The sequence below is a fragment of the Harpia harpyja genome, chromosome 17 (assembly GCF_026419915.1).
Source record: "Harpia harpyja isolate bHarHar1 chromosome 17, bHarHar1 primary haplotype, whole genome shotgun sequence".
NCBI lineage: Eukaryota > Metazoa > Chordata > Aves > Accipitriformes > Accipitridae > Harpia > Harpia harpyja.
The window spans coordinates 26,864,902-26,887,439 of record NC_068956.1 but is presented as its reverse complement, the minus strand read 5'-3'; the positions used below and the strand labels follow the sequence as shown (position 1 = coordinate 26,887,439).

Genomic DNA, 22,538 nt, shown 5'->3' with positions numbered 1-22,538 from the left:
GAATAATTCTGCATCTCTTAAAATAAAAGGTAATATTTTCACAGGTACACTTGAAAATAAATGAGCAGATAACCCCCATTTTCAATGCAAAGCAGGTTCATTCTATAAACAATTTAAGGGCAGCACAGGGCTTCAGCAGTTTACTATAAGCAAGCCTCTCAGAAAGGAACAAAGGAGGTATGAGGAAGAAGAAAGACATTTTGCTTATTTTAACTTGTAACAGTTTGTTAACTGTGAAGTTTCAGGTAGTTAAGAATCAAACGTAAATTTACAATTGAATCAGTGCCATTCTCAGTTTTCAGTCTGAATAATCATACAGCTTTCATATACACAGAGTAAAATTACAATTTTGCAGGAACACTCCCTTTCCTAACAATACCAAAGGACTGAAATTAATACTCAATTTCAACTTTTGGTATAGTGATTGAGCACAAGAAGTTATTGGACAATATAAACCAAACAATAACTCCCAAAACTTTGACAAAAGAGGAAGAAAAATAAACAAGCCAATCCTCATATAAGTAGCATATTGCAATTCCTAAGTTTGATTTCTTTTTGAATGACTCCCACTGCCACTATGCCCAAGTAATTTTTTTTTTTTTTAAAAACACAGCAAAAATATTCCTCAAAGGGGGTTATTTTTGAAAATACAGTCTACAGCCAGGTTTTGCAAGTTTAGTTTTGTGAACGGTAACTTTTAAAAATAGCCAGATAGGAGGGCTTAGAAAGAAAATGACAGAATTTTTTATTCTTGGCTCAAGGAACGTAAACGTAACTAAATAGCTTAACTGAAATTAAAGAACAGCATAGCTCTTAAAACTACTTACTGTCTCAGCTCTTTCATCCTGTTGCTTTGCTCCAGAAACAGAATCATTCTCTCTAGCTTTAGAAGAAAGACAGACAAGTCAATTCATTTGCTCCTAAGCAATTTGCTGAGTGTGTTCAAATATGGTTGTGTTTTGGGAGTGTTTTCTTTGGATTATTTTAAATGCAGCTGAAATCTGTAAACAAAAATCTACTAAAACCCAAAAGTTCTAACTAAAAAGTCCTACAGGTAAGGCTGAGGGACAGTGTACAGAAACGGTTTCATAACAGCATAAAACGCTCTAAATCATGGGTTGTAGTTGCTGCTGTGTAGGTAGACTGGTTACTGCCCGGAGCCCACCATCGCTGCCATTCCCCTTTCCAGCAGTTATTCATGGCAGTACTCTCTAATTTTTTCTGTCAAAGGATCTGGATGAGATCTTCAAGCCTCTGACAAGAATTTGGCTTTTTCCATTTCCTCCCACAGGAGCAGTAATATCTTTTCACCTACATTACAATAGGAGAAAGTGAACCCTATTTTTAAGATGCCTAAAGAGCAGTATATTCAAATAACACATTTCATAGACATGTCATGTAGGTTCCACAGAGCAGCCAAATGACTCACTCTTTCCTTTTACAGGTGCCAGATGGCAGAGAGTGGGCATCACTACCATAAAATACTAGGCTTATCCAGGAAGTGGGAGAATGAGACGGAGAGCTCAAACCACAACCTATCTCCCAGAAAAACATTAAGCTATGGATACTTTCCCCAGCCTTCCTTTTCAGGTCACGTCATTCTGAACCAATGAACACCCAAAATGGCACAACTCAGTAGCCTTGTGAATAGTACCACCCCCTCCCTGCCAAAAGAGGAATCGTAGAATATCTCAAGTCGGAAGGGACCAATAAGGATCACTGAGTCCAACTCCCTGCTCCTCGCAGGACTACTGAAAACTGAATGGCATGACTAAGAACGTCATCCGGATGCTGCTTGAACTCTGGCAGGCTTGGTGCTGTGACCAATTCTTGCATGAGAAGATTCCCAATTCTTGCATGCATTCTTAATGCATTGCTCTACATGCTTTATACAGTGATAGTTTAACAACATTAAAAAGAGCAGTGTCAGGAGGTAAGCAGACATCCAGGTCTTCCCATTTTCTCAAGTTTTCATCAACAAATCAAAGTCAAATTTAATTTTGCTTATCATATGCTAATGAAATCCCACTTACAGCAACACCTTAGGTCAGGGCTTGATGTTTAGCACTAGTGCCACTTAAACAGTTATCAGCCACTCATTCCCAGTCACAGTTATGCTGGCACAGCTGTTTGTGCAGCTGTGCAGTAAATGAGGTCCAGGAATTGCCCTGTCCAAATAACCCAGGAAATATGGTCTTCAATCGGATCAGTATCTCCATCTGTCTCACTGCATCAGTATGATGGTAGGCACAGTGAGAGGGGTTAAAAATGCTGAAGCCAGCACTGCTGCTGGAAAGTTTACTCAATAGGCTACCTCCTTAGAATTCATAAACATACTCACATAATTTAACCTAATAGTGTCTGGTTTTGTGATAGTGCAAAGCAATCATTATCTAATCCTCTTTCTATGCTTTGCTATGTTATTTCTAAATTTATATTCCCTAATCCCTTATACAAAGGAAGAAAAGTTCTGAAAAGCAATGACACATTTAATTTCATTTCTTCCTTTTAGGGCTCATTATTTAAAGTCACCCACTAAGCATCACAGTAAGAGTGTTGTCCTTCTTAATTAAAAAAAAAAAAAAAAAAATCAGTTCACACTAAGTGAAGTTCCAGTGTCAAAACCAGAAGTTTTTAACACTTAGCAACTGTTCATTTTTAGAAATACCTATTATCACTGTTGCACCAAGTGTAGGAGGTGTGGCTAAAGAACTTGACCAGGACATATCTGGATCCACTTCTGCTCCCAGACTTTCAGAAATACATTTTGGAGTTCTGACCTAGAAATATATTTAGCAATAATTATTTCTATGCAGAATTCTAAATGTGCTACTCATGAAAAAGAAAACAGAATGCAGGAATAAAATATTTACCTCCAAAAGTTTTGGTGTGCAAAACAAGCTCCCGTATGGTCCTAAAAAACATTATGTAATAAGGGCATTAAGTAATACCCAAGACATTAGGATTTATATCCACAGATATTTTGTAAAATCAGAAAGTGAAAACACAAACCAGGAATATTACTTCTCTGAGGTGTTCTGTAAGTATTCCTTAAAATAGTTGGACTGCAAAAGAAAACAAAATAAAAGAAATATTAGTTTCACCTCTCAGTTTCTGAAAGTAAGTAAATATTTCAGACATAACATATATTATGGCCTCCATTATTTTCTTTCTTTGCAATCATGGCTATTCCCCTAAGTAAAATGTAGATTTCTCCTAACCATCAGTCAGTATTTTAAACCTCACCATAAGTTTATTTCAAACTGTAAAATGCTTCTTTTGTGAAATGTTAATTTTCAGTGATGATTTGTCTGACAAACAGCATAATAGATTTCAATATAAACACGCATTTCTTTATATGCCGTATGAAACTATGGAAATCGGCTTAACTGATTTTAACTAAATAATTAGTTTAACTGTTCTTACATCAACATGAGTACTTTGAGCAGATTTATCTGAAATATATACATTTAATTGTAGAAATCAAGGCTATTACTAAAAAAATCTCAGTAAATATTGTAAATAGCTTTACAAATTACTACTTGAGAAGCACATGATACATCACTATTACTCTTTCTTGCACTGGATGTTGAGGATTTGAGAAGCTGAAATAATGTCAATAAATGCCATACACCAGTAGAAAAATAGAAAGGAAGAACACCTGAAAGCAAGGAAATTTTCAAAACTAGCTAGTGTTTTATTTTCAATTCACTTAGCAACCTGCAAGTATCATAAACATACCAGATATACAAGATTATTCACTGCTCTGAAAAAGTCTACCAGTCAAATATGGTGGTTTTAATATTGCTTTTTGCTTGACATACTTAGCATACCTAGCAGCGAGGCAGTTGTAGCAGGCACCAGGAGGAGAAGCAAGTATTTCATTTTCTTGATCTATTTTTCTTCTTGTGATACTTGGGCTTATCAAATTCTCTCTGCCTACAACACAGAATATAATAATCAATACAACTTTGCAAAACTACAAGTAACAGTTTTGATTTTCAAGTTTAAAGACAAGCTTTAAAAAAAATTATGCAACATCTGATTTTTAGTAAAAAAACCCAAAACCCAACAGTACTTTCTCCTCTAGCGTTTTGAACATGTTCAAATTCTATATCCAAACAAAGCTAAGCACATTTCAAACGCATAACCAAAAAAACCTCATTATGTCACTTTATTCACTTGATATAGATGTGTGTCAGTATATTTCCTTGATATTATTCAAGTCACATATTTCATTTCAGTTTTAATATACTGTATTGTGCCTTTCTTGCCATTGCAGAAGTTATTCTTAGGAGAAACTCAATACATGCAAACATGCATTTGTACCAACTTTCCTTCAAATTTACTTAAGACGTAACACTTCTTGCTTTGAATAAGCAGCATAAAGCAAAAATTCTTTCTGGAACTGCTAGTGGAGGCACTGTCACTGGCAGCAGTAGCTATTTATATGCTATGCATCTCCAGGAAAGAGAAAAAGCGTGCCCACCAAAGCAGCAGAATCCTCTGAACAGTGAGCCTCTCCCATGAACAAGCAACTACTCAAAAGAATTCCTACTCAGAAATTTCCAAACAACTTCCATATCCGAAATTACACCTAGGTTTCTGCACTTCTCTCTGATTCTGAGTTCCTGAGTCCATATGCACAGCTGCATCTCAGTACCGTACCAAGGTGAAATCCATCAGCTTCCACTCACGCTCTTGTTTCCACAAGAATAAAACCTAGGTACACAAGCCAGTTGGCTCTAACCAAGAAAGCTAGGAGAGGACCTCAGGCCAGCCACAGGTAAACTTTGGTAATAGTGATCTTCCCTTCCCTAGGGAGTGTATACAAACATCCGCACGCACAAACACAGAGCAAAAGTAACCATTTTGAAGCAGAAGAATCATAAGGCTCCTTTGTTTACAATTTATGAAATGCTACCAAGAATTCACTATGGACTTAGCACTGTGAAAGTCCAAATAGCTTAATTTAGAGGAAACGTTCTCAGCTGAGAGCAAGTTGAGCAGAAGTTCAGCAGTAAACTTAAGAAAAACAGGCAGGGTAACAATATTCTATGGGAGCAACATTATAAAGTATATTTGAAAAGTAGCACAGCTCTACACCTTTAAAGTCTTTGCTTTAGGATCTAAGAACAACTCTGGTAATAAAAGGAGTTTTGTGTTTGTCTGTAACCTGGTTAGAAAAGCTCATCTTATTGTTAGGAGGGCACAGACACAGTAGATGTACAAATTGGATATTGCAGGAATGGGGTTAGATATTCCTCCACAGAAAAGATTCTTGTATACAATCTTGCATACATTCTCCATAGAAAAGATTCTTCTCTCTGTCCAAGGAGCATAGGTACTATGGCTTGCAGGTACATCAAAAAGGAGCAGTGTTACATGTACTTTCAAGATGTACCTGGGATTTGGAAATAATGTATATGAAAAGTACTTCATAAAAGTGGTAGAATTCCTTGTTGCCAAATGGAAAAGTGTAACTTCTTTCCATGACTTAGTTTTACTAACTCAGAGCCTAGTGCTTCTAAATCTTTCTAAGAAAGGTTAAGGAGTGCCCTATAGATTGCCTCACATTTCAGCATGATAAGCACCATTCTCTCTCTTGAAAAGATTTTCAGAGATTTTGCATAAAACAAAAATCAGACTGCTAAAAAAGTTCACCCTGACTCTGTCAAGAGGTTACACTAATAAGCTCTTATGTTCCTTGTATTAACAGTATTTAGAGTAATAGGACCACGGCAATACCTTTTCTACAGGGCACTTTGCATATACATTACCAGTTTATTGCAAGGCTGAATTCATTATTAAGATTAATTCTGCATTTTTATAGGTGGTCTTCAGAAGCCTACTAAGGTAAGTTTTTTCAGTCATAAAATTTCTGCAGTAGCATTATCTATTATATTAATAATCATCAGCTACAAGAACAAAAGGTAAAAAAAGAAAGTCTCTTGCTTCTGGGGGGCACAAGCAGCCTTTAAGTACCACTTTAAAAAATATAAATAAAAATTACTCACTTGCTCCTATTTTTTTCTCATCCAGTTCTTTTCCAGGAGAAGAATAAGGTGGCAATATTGTATTTTGTTCTTTAAAAATCAGCGGAGTTGATGCCAGCTGACTGTACGTAGAGGGTTTTGCCCTTGGAGTTTTAAAAGATGTTTGATCAAGCCAGCCAAAGGGACCATCAAGTTCTCCTAACAATTTAGGCTCATATGGGGGTGCTTCTGCGCTGAGTTCTTCAAACCAGTTGAGGCTGATAGGCCCTAAGTCTATGAAGAAAAACATACAGAAAACCACATGAAAAGGAAAAAAGAAAAAAGGAAAAAAGGATCCTCCATGCAGGATGTGAAAATACATTAGGCATTTAAATGCTAGCAGCAAAACCCATTGCTCCTTCCATTGTCATACTTCTGTTTATTTTGTTTCTAGATAGCTTTGAACTCTGATACCCACAAAGTATAAAAGAATGCCTGCCCAAATTCTCAGACCATTAATAAAACTAACCAAAGAGCAGATAAATATCCATTTTGTTTAAAATTAAAAGTATACTTCTGGCTTTTAGTTTATCTCTTATTTTACTCAGACTGGCAAATTAAACAGGTTCCTTTTAACATTAATAAACTACACTACTACAGGTGCATTTGGCAAAAGACTAAACCTGGTCTGCATGTGGGTACACAAGGAGGCCACAGCTAAAAAACTGGTACAAAAAAGTAACTGAGCACACATTATGAAAAAAGCTACAAATAAAAAATTAAAAGAAATATATAAACAAGTCGATATTAGCAAATACGCATTTGGGGCAAGAAGAACAGCTAACAAGTTGCATAATGCTTTTCTATGGAACATAAAGCAGATGTGTATAAAATATCAATGTCCAGAAAGCAACCCTACTAAAAATTATTTACTGTGGAGAAGCTGTACCTGATTCACTGCAACGTGCCTTAAATATTTCAAAGAAAGTTGGTCTTTCCACAGGTTTGCAAGCCATTTTCTCATCCATAACATTACTGGAACAGCTGTTGAAAAACCTGAGAAGAAATAAGAGAACACTTTCACACAGTGCTATTCTAATGTCATGGGGCTGCAAGTCTTAAGTCTGCTTTCCTGCATTTCTTGGTAGGTGTGTCATAACCCAACACGTTTACCTTTAGGACTGTGATACCTGTGTTCAAACACAGCAATGATAAACACAGCAATGATGAACACGATATGAAAAAAACAGACAAGAGCAGCATAGGGAATTATACCAGAGATAATAAAAATACTCAGCAAATACAGGAGAAAATCAAGATGGAACGGTCAGAACACCGTTCTGAGGTATTTTAAACACAAATAAAAAATCCACACTCACTACTGTATGTTAGGAAAGAATATACATTATTACTTACACACTCTCACAACCATTACAACTTAAGTGCCAAGAATTTGATTTAAAATTGCTTTCAAGGGGAGCAGACATTGCCAGTTTCACAGTTCTATTAAAAAATAGATATAAGTAAGATTGCCGCAGAAACTTTCCTGTTTATTTTAACGCATTTATTGTTTCCACTGTAAAATCAGTTTCTGACGCGATGGCCGTTTGTTATACACGCTGCCTTATCAAAACGATAGGAAAGACAGGCGTTTAAAAAACAAGGGTAAAAGCTACCCTAAGACAGAAAGTCAAGAAATTTAAAATTGCCTCACAAGTACGTTTTAAAAGGCGAAGCGACCTATCCACGCTGCTTCCCGTTGGGGAGAGCTCCTGCCGAGCAACCGCCCACGCACGGAGCGCTGCCTGTGAAGCCGCCGCCACCGGCTCACCCCGCAGGGCCTCGGGGCCTCGGAGGACGAGGACGAGCCCCCAACGCCGCCAGGCCGGCAACCGCAACCCCCCGCGCAGGCTCTGAGGAGAAGGGCGGCAGCGGGAGGCGACCCCCCCCCCCCCAGCGGGGTTAAATCCTCAAGGGGCAGCGGGGACGCCCCCCGACCACCCCCCCCCGGCGAAGGGGCAGCTCCCAGGGCAGGGCAGAGCCACACGCGGGACGTTTACCTCCCTCGGGCGACACGGCGGCCGCAGCATCGCCTCACACGCGAGGCGAACCGGCCTCCCCCGCTGAGGCGGCGGCGGCGGCCCTGCCGCCCCGTTCGAAGCTTGGCGCCAACACCCCCCCTCCCCCCCCCAAGGCGCCTGCGCACTGAGAGCGCCCGCCCTTCCCGCCTTCCTCGGCCTACCTACGTGACGGGAAGGAGGCGGTGTGAGGGCGGCCGCCGCCGCCGACCCGCCTCGGGGAGCGGAGCCCCGCTCCGTCCTGCCCAGCCCTCCTTCCACGGGGCCGGGGGGACAGGGCGACGGAGAGCGGTGCGGGGGAGAGAGCCGCCGGCGGAGGGAGCGCGGTGTGTTTCGTAAACGCTTTCCCTCCCCGGCTGCACAGGGAGCTGCTTTTGTTCACGCGTCCCCACGTACGTGAGAAATGGAAGTATCGCACCCAAGGGTGACATATTCCATCTTACTGTTTTCAGAGCAGTTAGCGCCAGCGTCCCAGAAAAAGGCTCCAGAAGTCTTACAGTGAGCAGTGATGCAGTGATGCCTGCGGAGGTCTGAACCTCATCTTTTTGGGCGGTTTCGTAGGCCTTCACACATGAAATTATTATAATTGTTGGTGTTTATAATAAAGAGAATATTACTAATATTATATACATGTCTACTCCCGTTTTGACTCTTGATAAATTCTTGGCCTCAGCAACGAGTCCGTAAAATAACTTCAGGTTGGGTGGATAAAGAGGGTATTATTATCCTCAATACATGTTCGTTCCTGTTTTGATACAAAATTCTTAGCCTCAGCAATGAGTCCATAAAATAACTTCAAGTTGGGTGGAAAATTCTTCCTATTACCAATTTTGAGTTAGCCATCCTTCATTTTAGCCAGATGTTCACCTGCTTTTGTGTTACAAAGGGGTGTCTTCCTACCTCTCCGTACCAGTCCTTACTTTACAGTTTTATCACACCACCTACTTACTTATCTGTCACCTTCTTCAGTGCCTCTTCATACAATAATTTTTCCATGTCCCACCTCCTTCCAACAAACTTCTTTAACTTCCAATCCTGCAGTGTTCTGGGTCGCTGCCATCGCTGGTTCTTCCCAAAGCATTTTAGAGAAAGCCAGAACGTTTTGAATGATGGCACGTAGTTTCCAGTTTGATCTCCACCCACCTCCCAATGCACCCTAACAACTTACTCTTTTTGCAGCCACACTGCAGTCCTAAGTTTTAACCTGGTCATCTCGATACCCTGTTTTTGCTTTCCGTTGGTACAGACAGTGCTTTGAAAACCCAAGCATAACACGGAGCCTTGAGCCATCGTGCTTTTAACTATGATGAATGTGTTTCCTGAATCTCAACCCTTTTTTGTTCCATAAAAATGTTGTTTCTTACAGATTTATTTCAGACACTTGAAAGGATCTTTCTCAAATATGCTATGAACGTTTAAAGACATCATGCCTATCAGTCCTTCTCTAGTCCTTATCTTGTTGGCCCATTGAATTTCATAATGCAATGCTTTTATAAAGGAGGTGAGGAGTCATGCAAAGAAACTATTTCACATCGCAGCAGGTCCAGGGATTTGGGGATTCTGCAGTCTCTAAGGTCTCACATACACAGTTTGGGTGATTTAATTATATGATTTTAACTATATTACCTTAGAATTGAACTAAAGTGATGTAATTATGGAAGAAGGACTATTAGTCTAATATGTAAGTGCTTGTATTGCTAAAATTTATTTCATTATACAGGTATTAAGCCACTTTTCCTGGCATAACTGTTTTCCCTCTGGAGCGTTGTACAAACTGAAGTATATCCCATCTTTTCCTAAACCAATCCAGCTGATAGAAAAGCTGCAAGTAGACAGTCCCCAAGTAATGGAGCAATGGGGGATGCTCAGACCTTTTAATACCGATAAAGACTTCTTTTCAGAGACGCAACTGCCCACATTCTTTGCTCAGTTGTCCGTGAGGTACCCAGTTTTGGGCTTTGTTATTTTCCCACCCCCACTTTTCCTTCTTTTAAGACCATGAACAGGAGGATTTGTGAGCGAGCGGGCTTCCCTTCACTATGAAAGCCATGGTTGTCCCAGCTATGGCTGAATTACATCTGTTCATCTTTACAGGGTCTTGCAGAGATGTGCTACTTTTTGAGCGCGGATCGCTTCTCGGGGCTTACACAGCTCTGTCAAGCTCTTCACTGATTTACAGCTACGCAAACAACTGAGAGTCTGTTCAGCCCTGGATTTGTTGTTGCAGCTTCTAGCCCTGTGGCTGCGCTTCCTACCTGAAATGACAGACGAAAGCCTCCACGAGCAGAGCGAGCGGCACAGCTGCTGGCTAGCTCGCTACAGGCCTCGACCTTCTGCAAAGGTCTTAACGAGGTTAGGAAGGGAAATCCTGTGTGTGATGGCCGGAACAGAGGTTTCACGGTCTGCGTGTCCAGGCTTCCCGCGCGGCTCGGAAACACGTTGGCTCCTGCTTCAGCTCAGCCACCGGGAAAAAGCTCTGGGAGCGGAGGAGTCGAGGGCAGGCCTGCAGCCCTCCGTCGCCATCAATCCCACCGGGCTGGGGCCAATTTCCCCATCAATTAGCAACAATTAGCAGCAGCTCTCCAGGTGAGATAAAGGCAGGGCAGGGAGGCAACCAGCACTGACTTTCCTGTGACTATGACCATGGAGGGCTTTGTCTATCCCCCCTTCAGCACCTACCAGAGCTTCAGGGGCAGCCTCACGCCAAGCCGCAGCGGGGACCCGGCGGTGAAGCAGCCCAGCTGGAAGCAGAGCAAGAGCAGCGGCATCAGCCCCTTCCTCGGGGGGCCCCTCACCCCCGTGCCCTCCGACTACCTGGACGGCTACCGACGGGCCCAGCTCCAGGCCCTGCTCTCGCAGGTGAGCCCCGGGCTGATGCCGCGGCTGCGCTGGGCCAACACCAAGGAGGTGGGCGTGCAGGTGAACCTGCGGGCCGACGCCGCCGTGCAGTGCTCGCTGGGGCTGCGCACGCTGCCCGTCGGCCGCCCCGTCATCCCTGCCGCCCTCCGCGCGCAAGGGCGCCTCGCCCTCTACTCGCCCGTGCCGGACCGTCGCCTCTTCACGCTGCCCGAGGCCGCTGGACCCCAGGGGAAGGAAGATGGCTCTGAAACGACGCCCGAGGAGCAGAAGAAGGCGGAGGAGGGGAGCGGAGAGCAGCAGGAGGGTCAGGCGGAGGCCGCTTCGCCAAGCGAGGAGGCAGCGGAGATGCCACGGGAGGAGGCGGCAGCCCCCAGACAGCGGGCTGCCTTCCAGGTGCGCAGCGCGGGGACAACGGGGCCTGAGGAGAGGCTGCGACCTGCCGCAGCCCGCTCTGGGCAAAGAGGGGTGTGCGTGGGGGGGGCGAGCCGTGAAACAGGTTGGAGAGAAACCTGCTCTTGAGCAGCAGAAGGCATGGTGGTCCCTACCCTGGCTGCCCTTGCAGCGGTGGAGCCTCCTGCCCGTGAAAGCAGGTGGTGTAACGAGGGAGCTGGGCCGGGCCTTCTTGCGGTGCTGGGGGCTGCTCAGTGAACTTTCTCTCTGCAGTTTTTGGAGCAGAAGTACGGCTATTTCCACTGTAAAGACTGCAAGACCAGATGGGAGAGTGCTTACGTGTGGTGCATTTCTGGAAGCAACAAGGTAATTAACAAGTCGTTTCTTGCTCCTGAGACTTTGTAAGAATGGCACCAAATCTGTGACAAATCAGATGTTTTGGCACAAATTTAGGTACCCGTACTGAACACCCTGAGTAAGTCTCTATAGTAACCGAGAACTTGCTTTTTTTCAGGTGTACTTCAAGCAGCACTGTCGCAAATGCCAAAAGGCCTTCAATCCCTATCGAGTGGAAGCAATCCAGTGCCAGGTAAGTTACAGATTTCTGTACCCTACTAAGACTGCCAGAGTTTGTCACACTCTCTAATAGTTTACGTTTGCTGAATTAGATAGTGACTTTATCTGGAAGAAAACTTGCTTCAGTGAAAGTACTAAGAAATGTTATTTGGGAAAGGTGTAAAGAGACAGGACTCCTCTTCCTGCAGATGGCTTACATGAAAGGTTTTGTGTTCATACAGTGTTACACCTAGCTACACACAGGGTAGGGTTTTGTTTGTGCTTCTAGGTGAGAAGGCTCTTGCAGCTTAACTCCACAGGGTTTTTACCACAAGAGCTCTTTTAAGTGTATCAGCCCAAATGTGTTGCTATGATTAAGGAAAACTAAATGTCAGTCTAACATGAAGTGAGCACCTTTCATCTACTACTAATGAAATGTCTTGTTCATTCAGACCTGTTCAAAGACTCGTTGTTCCTGCCCTCAGAAGAAGAGACACATCGATGTCAAGCGACCTCATCGCCAAGAACTTTGTGGCCGCTGCAAAGACAAGAGGCTGTCCTGTGATAACACTTACAGCTTCAAATACATTGTCTGACCTGCGTGCCCTCTGCTGTTTTGCACTTTGCACTTCGTCAGTCTCCTGCGATGTTTTGACTTTAGGCTTTTGACCTGGCATTGGATAATGGATAAAGACTTTTGTATTATTTATGAAGGACATAACTTCATTGTATATATGCTGTGAATAAAATTCAATAAAAGTCTGCACTAATTTGTTACATCTTGGTTTCATCTTGCTGGGATGAAAGAGGAAAGTGTATCTAGAAGGAAACAGAACCGATTTGATTTCCTGAAGAAAATGGCTTTTGTTTTCAGTCTGCCTTTAGGGCATGCTAAGGCTAAAACTGCAATAGCAAGTTTTTCCTTCAGTCACTCAGACTCAGCTAGTGTGGAAGATGTGAACATTCTGGAGCATAAAGTCTGGCGTAAGTGCATCTGCAAGTGTCTCCTCACACTGCCTCTGTCAAATGTATTTAAAAAAAAAAAAAAGAGAGAATCACAGCAGTTTGATAATCAAGCCTGTATGCCAAAACAGGCTATGTCTGTAACACAGGAAGGAAAAGTGTAAGCTTCATGTGTTTTCCAGGTGAAGAGGGGAAAAACCTTTAGAGCTGGGGTATCTGTGACAGAGTGTAACAAATTTCCTAGACTTAATGTGTCCCAAAAGAGGTAGAACAGAGGCCCCTGATTCAAATATAGGTTTGTGCCTCGGAAGCTTTCCAGTCAGGTGAGGTATCTATCTCCAGGGTAGGTGGCTTAAATATAACTGAAGGGAATAACTGAATGTGCTTTCATAGAGACAATGCAGTCAGGGGAATCCTAATTAAAGTACTGGTGGTGTGGAAGCACATTGGGGCATTACTGCAGTTTGCATTGTCCTAAGACTTCAGTGAGGCTTTGTTGGGGATATACTGATTTCTATTCTACCTGAAGTTTAGAAATGATGTTAAGAAAGCTAGATGGTTACATCATGGGTTTTGTTGTATCTGTGAAGAACCACAGAATACTTTAGGGTGGAAGGAACCTCTGGAGGTCTTTGCACTCAGTGGAGGACCAACTGAATCAAGCTACTCAAGGTTAACGGACTGTGCTCTACCTGCAGGACAGTAACAAGTGGCGTTCAGCAGGTGCTCCATCCTGGGACCTGTCCTGTTCAGCATTTTCACCAGTAACCTGGATGAGGCAGCAGAGCGTACTTGTCAAGTTTGCAGGTGACACCGAACTGGGGGGACCAGCCACTACAGCCGAGGGCAGTGCCACCATCAGCAGGGACAAGAGGAAAGTCCTACCCCTGGACAGGGAGAAGCCTTTGCAGCGACACGGACAGGGGACTGCCTGGCTGGGGGGCAGCTCATCGGAAAGCGCCCTTGGGGTTTGGTTGGCAGTGAGTTGGCTGTGGGGCCAGCAGCGGGCCCTGGCAGCAAAGGGTGGCAACGCCACCCTTGGCTGTACGAACAGCAGTAGAGCCAGCGGAGCAGGGGAAGCGATTGTCCCCCTTTACTCAGCCCTCACTAGCCCACATCTAGATTACTGGATCCAGTCTGGGGCTCTCTATATGAGAAAGATGTTGATCAACTGTAAGGAGTTCAGTGGAGGCCACCAAGCTGGTCACAGGGCTGGAGCACTTGCTCTGTGAGGAGGTGTTGAAGGAACTGGGCTTATTCAGTCTGAAGAAATGAAGACTTCAGGGGCACCTAACAGTAGCCTGCCAGGTTATGGTTATTCAGGGAAGACGGAGCCAGGCCCTTCCATGGGGCTCATGGTAGTGGGCTGAGAGACAACATACATAAAATAAAACAAGATAGGTTCAGACTGGACAAAGGAAAAGCTTTTCCACCACGAGAAGAGTCAAGTAGAACAGGTTGTCCAGGGAGGCTGTGCACTCTCCACCCCTGAATGTTTTCAAGACCCAACTGGATAAAGGCCTGAGCAACCTGATCCCATCTCACGGCTGACCCTGCTTCAGAGTGGAGACTGGACTAGATGACCTCCTCAGGTCCCTTCCAACCTGAATTTTCCTGTCATTCTGTGATCTGTACACTATCCATGATTTTGCCAAGTGAGAGCATTTCTCAGCTTTCACCAATCGCTAAAATTTTTGCAGACCACCCCAATTACAGTTCTGAATAGCTTTCAAAAGTGAAATACATAACTGAAATTTGAAGACTTTTCTAACCATTGTGGATTATTTTACTCAGAAAAATAGCTGTGTGATTTGCCTTGCATCTATTTTGTCCTGCAACTACAACTGTGCTGCCGAGCTCTGTGGACTGCAAAATCAGAAAACCTGTGAAAGAAGTCGATTTGACCCCTTTTATGCATCAATACAAGTATTTTTCAAGATCCATGTAAAATTGTGCAAGCACTCTGAAAACGAAAAGGGGGTGAAGGGGAGAGGGCTTTACTGGATTCTGAGAGCCAAGGCTGATACAGCAGACTGGACAGCTTTTCTTTTACTTTTAGCATGAGAAAAAACCCCACCAGAACCCAACGCTGGAACAAATAGGACCGTTACTGATGTTTTTAACAGAAACAAACCTTCACCTCCATTTTGGATGTTTTTTCAGTTATGAAACTGCTTTAGTCCACGTACTCTTCCTGGTTAAGTAACTACAGATTGACCAAAAAACTCCTTACGTTTCTCACCATTTTCTTTCAGTGTAATGAGCAGTTTCACCATAAACGATGAACAAGGTGTCTTTTGGGGGCTGCTGATCATGGATACCATCTGCAACAGTATAGATTCAGACAAGAACACAATCTTCACAATAAGCACATACTGTGTTGTGATTATATATGACTTTTATATTTTAGTTAAATGGATGTACTGATCCAAGTATCAACCAAAGTTACGTCACAAAAACGGTAAGTGTATTTACAGAGTGAATAAGTTACATAGTTGTCAGAATAAAAGTGTCTCAGATGTGCAACAGATTTACATGCATACATTTAACACTGGACAGCAGTTAAATGTAAGAAAAAACGATACATGTATGACTTTTATATATACATTACAAATAAAATAAGACATCTCTTTAAAGAAACTTAAAATAAGAACTTGCATTTCACGATAATATTTTTACTTTTTATACTCAAAATTTGTATTAAATAAAAATATGCATGCATAACAGTTCAAAAGATTTGACTCTGTGATGGGACTTTCTCCTACAAAATGGCAAGTTAAATTAGATCGACCATCCTTTAATAGTATAAATATATTCATAAAAGCAACCCTCTAGTAAAAAGCAGCCAAGGTCCTTTAAAAAAAAAAAAAAAGAAAATCTACCAAGACCATTCATGATGCTTGGGGGGCCTAAGAACAGACCTCTGTGATATGATCCAGTACCTTCAGAGACAGTAGCCTAGTAACATTAGGAAATGTACTTCATAGCAGCTCGTTGTTTTAAGATACAGTAATCATATTCAAATTACAGTGTACATTAAACTGTAGTCCATTTACAATTTGTTTCATATACACAGGCTCTCAGCTTTTGACCAACAAGTTTGCGAGATTCTGTGGCCAGCTTCATTCTGCCCATCTTTCACTCAACCAAATAAGAGAAAAAGGAAAAAATGTACAAGTTTCTTTTTAACAAAAAATACTATTTCGTGAAGGAAACATTGCACTTTTGCCAACCTAAAATTAATCTGCTATAAAGGAAGTATTGTTCAGTGTAGTAGGCTTTGGTATGCAATGGAAGTCACTTCTTCAGTAGTGAGTTGCAGTTGCTCAGTGAAATGCTAACTGATTTTTGTGCAACAAAGGATGTTGTCCCGGATGCTCTATGCTACCTTTGTCCTTACAGTATTGCTACACGTTTGAAGTTCAGCCCATATCTTTTTAGAAGAAATCCTAAATGTAACAAGAGTGAGTACAGTTTGACCAAACCTTTGTAAGGCTGAGAAGACATTGAGCCACCTCACTCCAACAGGGCAGCACTCCCAGCTTGAAAGAGGACACAAGAGTCCTGTCAGAGACTTGTGCCAGAAATGCTGGAGTCTGGAAGAAAAGTATTGATGACCCGGTAACTCTGAGCTCTGCGAATCATGTCGCGGATCTCTATATTCAGTTCCATTAATTTGGTACAGATTTCAGTCAGGCTCTGGTTGGAGCCCACCAGTGCATAGGTGCCCGTCTGACCCAAGGTTTGGTGCCGGAAGTAAATGTTCAGTAGTGTCTGGACTTCATCATCAGAGCTACTTCCAAAGATATCATTGGGCCACAAAATCCTGCAATCAAACAGGAAAAGAATGTGCGTATCATTATGGGTTTATTAGCACAGACGGAAACTAGGTGATAGAGATCTCTAAAAGGAGAACTGACTTGCACACGCTTATAAGCCGAAAGCAACTCACTGTTTTACGCTACTCATTTGTTACTCAGACTCTGGTACCAGGCACTGAAATCACATAAAAGCGCAATTCCTATTATCTAAAAAAAAAAAGCTTAAGAAAACTCATTCAAATAAGTGAAAGTGAAGCTGGGCTGAATGTTAGCTGATGCCAGTGACATACACCTGTAAGGAATTAGCTCTGTAGAAAGATTCTTAAGAGCCTCACAGAAGTACTTTTGATCTACACAATGTAATTAAACATCTTAATTGTTGCAAGCGTACATGTTTGTATTGCTGATTTGATATTGTTACTTGTGGAACACAGTGCAAAAGTTAATAATATCAACGCCCCCACATACCTTGTTGAAACATATTAAATCAATTATGCTGGCTCAGCACATTACATTTAGTATAAAGATAGGAAGATAATAAATACATGTGTTTCTCATAACATGAAAAGTCTAATATGAGCCATGTAGCAAAACTTGCCTGCATTCTCTTATTTGTCGGACGGCTTTAACAAGTTCATTGTTCTTCAAACACTCCAGCATGGACTGAATAGCTGCTTCTGTAGAATTGAATGTGGGCTCAGATTCTGTCGTCAGAGGCTCAGCTGCGATTGCAGCAGTAGCATCCTTAAGATTTTTCTTCAACTCGCTCAGTTCTCTTGACATATTTAACAGCTGTTCCAAGGAGAAAGATGAGAGACGGGCATTTTCATTCTCCATAGGCACCAAAGGGAGTAGGTATTTCAAGTCTGTTCTTACTACTGCTTTGGATGTACACATTATGAAAAAGACCCCATTTTAACACAAGGACATTTCTTGATCTCTGTGCTCTGTACAATATAGGGAAAACACAAACTACAGATCTTTAAGCTTTGTGCTTCCTTTAACCCTATGCTGTATTTTTGGCTTGCTAAAATGCAAGAGCACATCTAAACAATCTTTTATTTTTCACCCCTGCTATTTTTTTCATATCTTAGTGGAAAAGTTTAAGAAATCATGATTAAGAAATCAGGATCTGGTATGATTAACAGATGGACAGGAATTGTGTAACCCTTTGTCAGGCTGAAAAGTTAATATAGCACAAGACTCATAAATAATTTGTGAGTGAAGAGTTCATTTCTCAAGATCTACCTTTTCATGCTCACACATGCTAAAAATAACCACTGTCACATGAACTAACAATGGAACTTCCTTTAAATAATAGCTTATGGCTCCAGCAAAATCTGTGAATTTCATGGTGAAACAGCTATTCCTCATATTATTGTTCCCCAGTTTCATGGGCTGCGTTATTCATAATAAAATCGTAACTTCTAAGGAACACAAAATTTTTCTAAAATTTAGACTATTCTGAGGCCAGATGCCTGCTGTTTGTCTTCTCTTAAAAGTGAACAGCCCATTCACATTACGAGCCAGCCTTCAGAACAGTTCCTTAAGATACAGGAAGTATTCCAAGTCTTTGTACTACTACAGCACGTCTGATACAACAAACCGTTTCCATTTATAGAGAATCTCTGAACTACTAGAATCTGTCATAAAATAGGTATTTTAGCTTCAAATTTTGTTTTACAGTTACAAGCAAAGTACAATAACATCTTCCCCTCAGTAGTTTAAAATATATATACCTTACCAGGAGAAAAACAGATATGGAATGGCAAGTTAAATCTTTCCTTAAATGATGATCATTCAACTTGAAGTGATCACCTCAAAGATATTTCAAAGTATTACACATTTTATGCAATTGTTGAAAATAAACTTGACTAAAGTATTGTGAAGTAAGATACATAGATATATCTAAAAACAAAAGGCTGTTGGGGTCAAAAGCGATAGTGTACTGTGTAAAAAATATCTAAAGAAGAAAGCTTGTAAAAATCACAGAATTAAAAAGACTTATGACATTAAGGTATCTAGTTAATTATATTTTTAAAACAGATTTAATACTCTTTGGAAACATTAAACTGATTTTGATTTGTTTATCCAGAGAACAAGATCAGGCAGTACACTTGCAATCAAAATATAAAGTAGTTCTACACCACGCACCTTTGCTTGCTCAGGTGTGAGAGGATGCAAAACCATTTAATAGCTGTTTGTCAAAAACTGCTGCTGACATTTCCAGTCTAATGCACATGCAACGGAGACAGTTTATATGGCTGGAAATCACAATGCATTATTCCAGCAAAAAACTTAATTTTGGATCCACATTAAGATCAATTTACCAAATTATTTTGTTACTGTCATGCTAACAAGTGCTCCTGGTCTAAGTGTCTCCACAAAGTTCAGATAAATTCAGTCATGATCCAGGAAAAGGATGTTTTCTGTATGTGTGAAGAAGGCTCATTTTCCCTAAAAATTAAGGCCTCAATTAAAGTAAAAATAAAAATAAATCACTTGCAGATGTTCACACAGTGTGAGCCCTCCCTATGAGTAAAATGTGTGAGTGAGGTTAAGATTTCATATATCATTCTAGTTTGTTACCACTGACTGAAATGACTTTTGAAGACTGAATGTATAAAAGATCCCAGTCTCTGAAAGTACAGGCAATTACAAAAACATACAGCATCTCGACTATATTTTAATGCAGATGCTGGTGTATTGAAGGGTTTTGTCTGCAGACTTATATTCAGGGTGAAATAGTGTAATCTTTGGTGTAAGCTCTTAGAAAGAAAAATAAGAACATGAAAGTAAAGTGGTATTTTCAGTGTAAGACTTTGTAGTTTGTAACATACCTCTGGCATGGAACTGACTTCATGCACTTGTCCGATAAGTTTACAGTACGACTGAAAAAGCAACAGCAGCTGGAAGTGCAGTTTATATAATCTCTGACACAGTTCCAATTGCTAAGGAGAAGGATTTGTAGGAGAAGAAATAATTAATAAAGATCATAAATTGCAATAATTTTCAATAACTAATAAAACGCATTGAGATAGTTCCGTTCTCAAAAAACATGATTTTACTTAAGTATGATCATATACTATTTCAGAAAACAAGTAACGCTGTTTCTTCTGCAGGTAAGTCATATATAACATTGAAAATCAAAATTATGATAGCTAGCTCTCACATAGCACACATCAGCATCAATCTCAAAGCAGTTTATATAGGTTAGCTTCACTGTCTCCAGTTTGCAGCTGGAAAGCAGAGGCAGAATATGGGGGAAATGACTTTGCTGCATGGAACATAAAACTCTAAAAATCTTCAGAAACGGTCAAAGACCTCTTCTAAGATGACGGAAATCCAAGAGAGAAGCAATGAAGTAGTTGTCCAACAGGGTCAAAGCTCCTGCCTGCTTCTCTGAGGGGAGGGGAAGAGAGGCAATAAATCCAGCCAGGAGCAGGAAGAAATGCCAGCTCTTCAACTTAAACCTCAGCTCAGGGATTTTCCACCACCTTAAAGAAACCATACAACAGATGGGCAGAGTTTAATGTGTAAGAGGACATCTGGCTTCTACAATTTATTCTCCCAGATTAAGTCGATGAATATTAAGTTGTTTCTTCCAGCGTAATGCGCAGCACCACACAAAAGGTGTCAGACACATTGAAGTAACGTGCAATGGGCACGTCTGCCGGAGAAGTCAAGTTAATAGGCTTATGGTCCTGGTATCCGTAGTTCCACAGCTGGATCATGGTGCGGAAGGGAGGAGTATTTAATCTTTGGCAAATTACGGAAGAAGTGAAAAATCTGCGAGTACAAGTCAGGAGGCCTCCCGACCCTTTGGCAGGAAAGCCTTACAGACTTCAAACCATATTTGATTTGTCTTCTCTTACAGACACAGTGACCAAGGGTGGGCTCAGGGATCTTTCCAATTTGCTTGGAGGAACTAGAGCAGAGTTTCATGCCAAACATGGCAGAAAAGAAGAAGCTATTAATGTCTCTGTGCTTTCCTTAAAGCACTTCATACATGCTTAGCTACCAGCATGTACTTCAGCTAGTTGCTGAATTGGGGTTTCTGCAAATGCCAGCACAAATACTAATAAAAAGTACTTCGAAAACATCATAAATGTTAATTGGACTGAAGTGTTTATTTGCATACGGTTCAATATTTAAGTGCCAGGGTTTTTATTAATAAGCCAAAATTAGAACCATATACTTAGCGTTCCAGTTCCCCAAATTTCTGTACCAGCCAGAGAAGGCTTGAGGTCAAGAGAGAGAGCTTCTTTGGCAAATTTCAGCTTTGTTCGTCAGGGAGGGGTGGACACCACCTATGAACAGTCAGCCAAGGGCACTGCCAAAACGAGGTAGAGCTAGTCTCCTTCTGAAGGAGGTTTGCGGAGGAGAGTGCCAAGCCTGGCAGGCTTCATCCTGCTGAAGGCCCGGCAGACGGGGCTGCTCCCACCTCAGCGTCGGTCTGCCACAGCGGCAACGTTCAGCACTGTGAATTTGCCTGCTCCGAGCTCAGCGCCTTTATGGATAAACCGTTTCTGGTACCCGAGTCCGTACGTTTAACGTTTGTTGCCGGAATCCCACCAGACCTGATACGACAGCAAAGACCCGCAGGAGCTAGAAGCGAGGCCCAGCAGATCTGCGGTGGGGAAAAAAGGGAGGGAATGGATGTGCGACACGCTAGGACAGAACCTATCTGTGGCCAAGAAAATGAAGAGTTAGGGCATGAGGGATGCTGCCTGTTAAATAAACCTGCCCAGAGGCCATTCTCTGTGAGCGAGGCCATGGAGCACCGCCAAGCTTGCATCCCTGTGGCTAACCGTTCTCCTCCCAAAATAAAGAGCGACCGTTTAGATACAACCTCCTGGAAACGGCTCTGGCTTCTGTCTTCTCTCGAACCGTGCTCGGGCACATCAGGGGCTGGCTGGCACCCAGCCGGGGAAGGTGCGAACCGCTCAGCCCTAACGCCAGCCCGGGGACACGGGCTTGCTCCCCGGTCCTCTTTAATTCACCGGCAGGGACTTGGCCTGAGGTTCTCCAGCAGGCACCAAATTCACCCCGTTCAAATTTTGGAGAACTGGCAACACTACGTAGCAGTTAAACACACCTATACTTGAAGTTGTCAGGGAGTTAAAAATTAATTGAAAACCAGGACAGAGCATAACATAATTAAAAAACAATAGTCTCATGACAGCTCGGCATGTAACACATGATTTTTTTTAGTCCTTGGAGAACAATAATTTGGTTTCACCCTTCTGGCTGCTAACCTGAATGAAGACAAACTAAGGTCAAACTGAAGACTCAAGTTTGACTCGCTCAGTATTTAGTTACCATATCAAGCAACTCGATTTTTGTTATTCCTAAATAAATATTAGAAACCAACAGTGGTGAAACTATTCATCAACATATAAACAAAACCAATCTGAAACATAACCGTCAACTATAAATTGTAGTTTTTCATTAGGACAAATTGAAAATTATAAATTTTAAAACAACAGCAAATTTTATCTTCCACTCCAGCATATTATATCCCTTCAAAGGCTTGATTTTTAAAATTTTATGTAAATGACCATTTAAAACAGCATATGAAGGTGTCAGAATTTTGGCACAGTATTTTTAGATTTCACAAAACACACCTTAGTAAATTATTTTAGTCACAGCATGTAGAACCACATATTCTACAGGAAAATTATAACAAAAAAGGAAAACATGCTTAGAAGTAAAACAGTAAAATTGGGGTGTATTAGTCCATCTACAGATGGACAAAGAATATGAAAGAACTTCAACTTACTGCAAGAGATTCCATTTGCTACACAGCAAGCATGGCACAGGAGAAAAGGAAAGGAAAGAAAGTATAGTGTCAGTGTAATGCATGCAATAGGAAGCACAGCCCATCTTTAATAGCA

At 41.6% G+C, this 22,538-nt stretch overlaps 3 protein-coding genes across 12 annotated transcripts in view; 1 reads left to right on the top strand and 2 right to left on the bottom strand.

The window, feature by feature from the left end:
* The window catches only part of BRCA2 (BRCA2 DNA repair associated), a 40,648-nt gene extending 32,538 nt beyond the window's left edge, over window positions 1-8,110 (bottom strand). For 2 of the 4 annotated variants that reach the window (XM_052812207.1, XM_052812209.1), the window contains exons 1-6: window positions 6,018-6,359; window positions 3,834-3,939; window positions 3,013-3,065; window positions 2,874-2,914; window positions 2,669-2,780; window positions 828-883 (exon numbers count right to left, since the gene is read on the bottom strand). In XM_052812207.1, coding sequence (XP_052668167.1) covers window positions 828-883; window positions 2,669-2,780; window positions 2,874-2,914; window positions 3,013-3,065; window positions 3,834-3,939; window positions 6,018-6,357 — 708 coding nt within the window. In that variant the 5' untranslated portion in view covers window positions 6,358-6,359. Of the gene's footprint in view, window positions 1-827; window positions 884-2,668; window positions 2,781-2,873; window positions 2,915-3,012; window positions 3,066-3,833; window positions 3,940-6,017; window positions 6,361-6,924; window positions 7,032-8,035 lie in introns of those variants that run through there. The other 2 variants (XM_052812208.1, XM_052812210.1) reach the window with 2 other exon arrangements.
* A 2,557-nt stretch (window positions 8,111-10,667) lies between these two features.
* Window positions 10,668-12,453, top strand: ZAR1L (zygote arrest 1 like). The gene is made up of 4 exons (XM_052812934.1): window positions 10,668-11,305; window positions 11,576-11,668; window positions 11,817-11,891; window positions 12,310-12,453. The coding sequence occupies exons 1-4, from the start codon at window positions 10,691-10,693 to the stop codon at window positions 12,451-12,453; spliced, it is 927 nt and encodes a 308-aa protein (XP_052668894.1). The 5' UTR covers window positions 10,668-10,690.
* Window positions 12,454-15,200: 2,747 nt separating this feature from the next.
* Window positions 15,201-22,538, bottom strand: part of FRY (FRY microtubule binding protein) — a 253,146-nt gene continuing 245,808 nt past the window's right edge. For 5 of the 7 annotated variants that reach the window (XM_052812244.1, XM_052812240.1, XM_052812245.1 and 2 more), the window contains 4 exons: window positions 22,424-22,441; window positions 19,482-19,592; window positions 17,240-17,433; window positions 15,201-16,646 (listed from right to left, as the gene is read on the bottom strand). In XM_052812244.1, the coding sequence (XP_052668204.1) occupies window positions 16,388-16,646; window positions 17,240-17,433; window positions 19,482-19,592; window positions 22,424-22,441 (582 nt within the window). In that variant the 3' untranslated portion in view covers window positions 15,201-16,387. The remainder of the gene's footprint in view (window positions 16,647-17,239; window positions 17,434-19,481; window positions 19,593-22,423; window positions 22,442-22,538) is intronic. The other 2 variants (XM_052812241.1, XM_052812248.1) reach the window with 1 other exon arrangement.

Bases quoted from the DNA above. Each gene is read 5' to 3' on its own strand.
- ZAR1L (XM_052812934.1), top strand. From the start codon at position 10,691: ATGACCATGGAGGGCTTTGTCTATCCCCCCTTCAGCACCTACCAGAGC. The intron at 11,306-11,575 runs GTGCGCAGCGCG...TTCTCTCTGCAG, and splicing joins GACAGCGGGCTGCCTTCCAG to TTTTTGGAGCAGAAGTACGG. The intron at 11,669-11,816 runs GTAATTAACAAG...GCTTTTTTTCAG, and splicing joins GCATTTCTGGAAGCAACAAG to GTGTACTTCAAGCAGCACTG.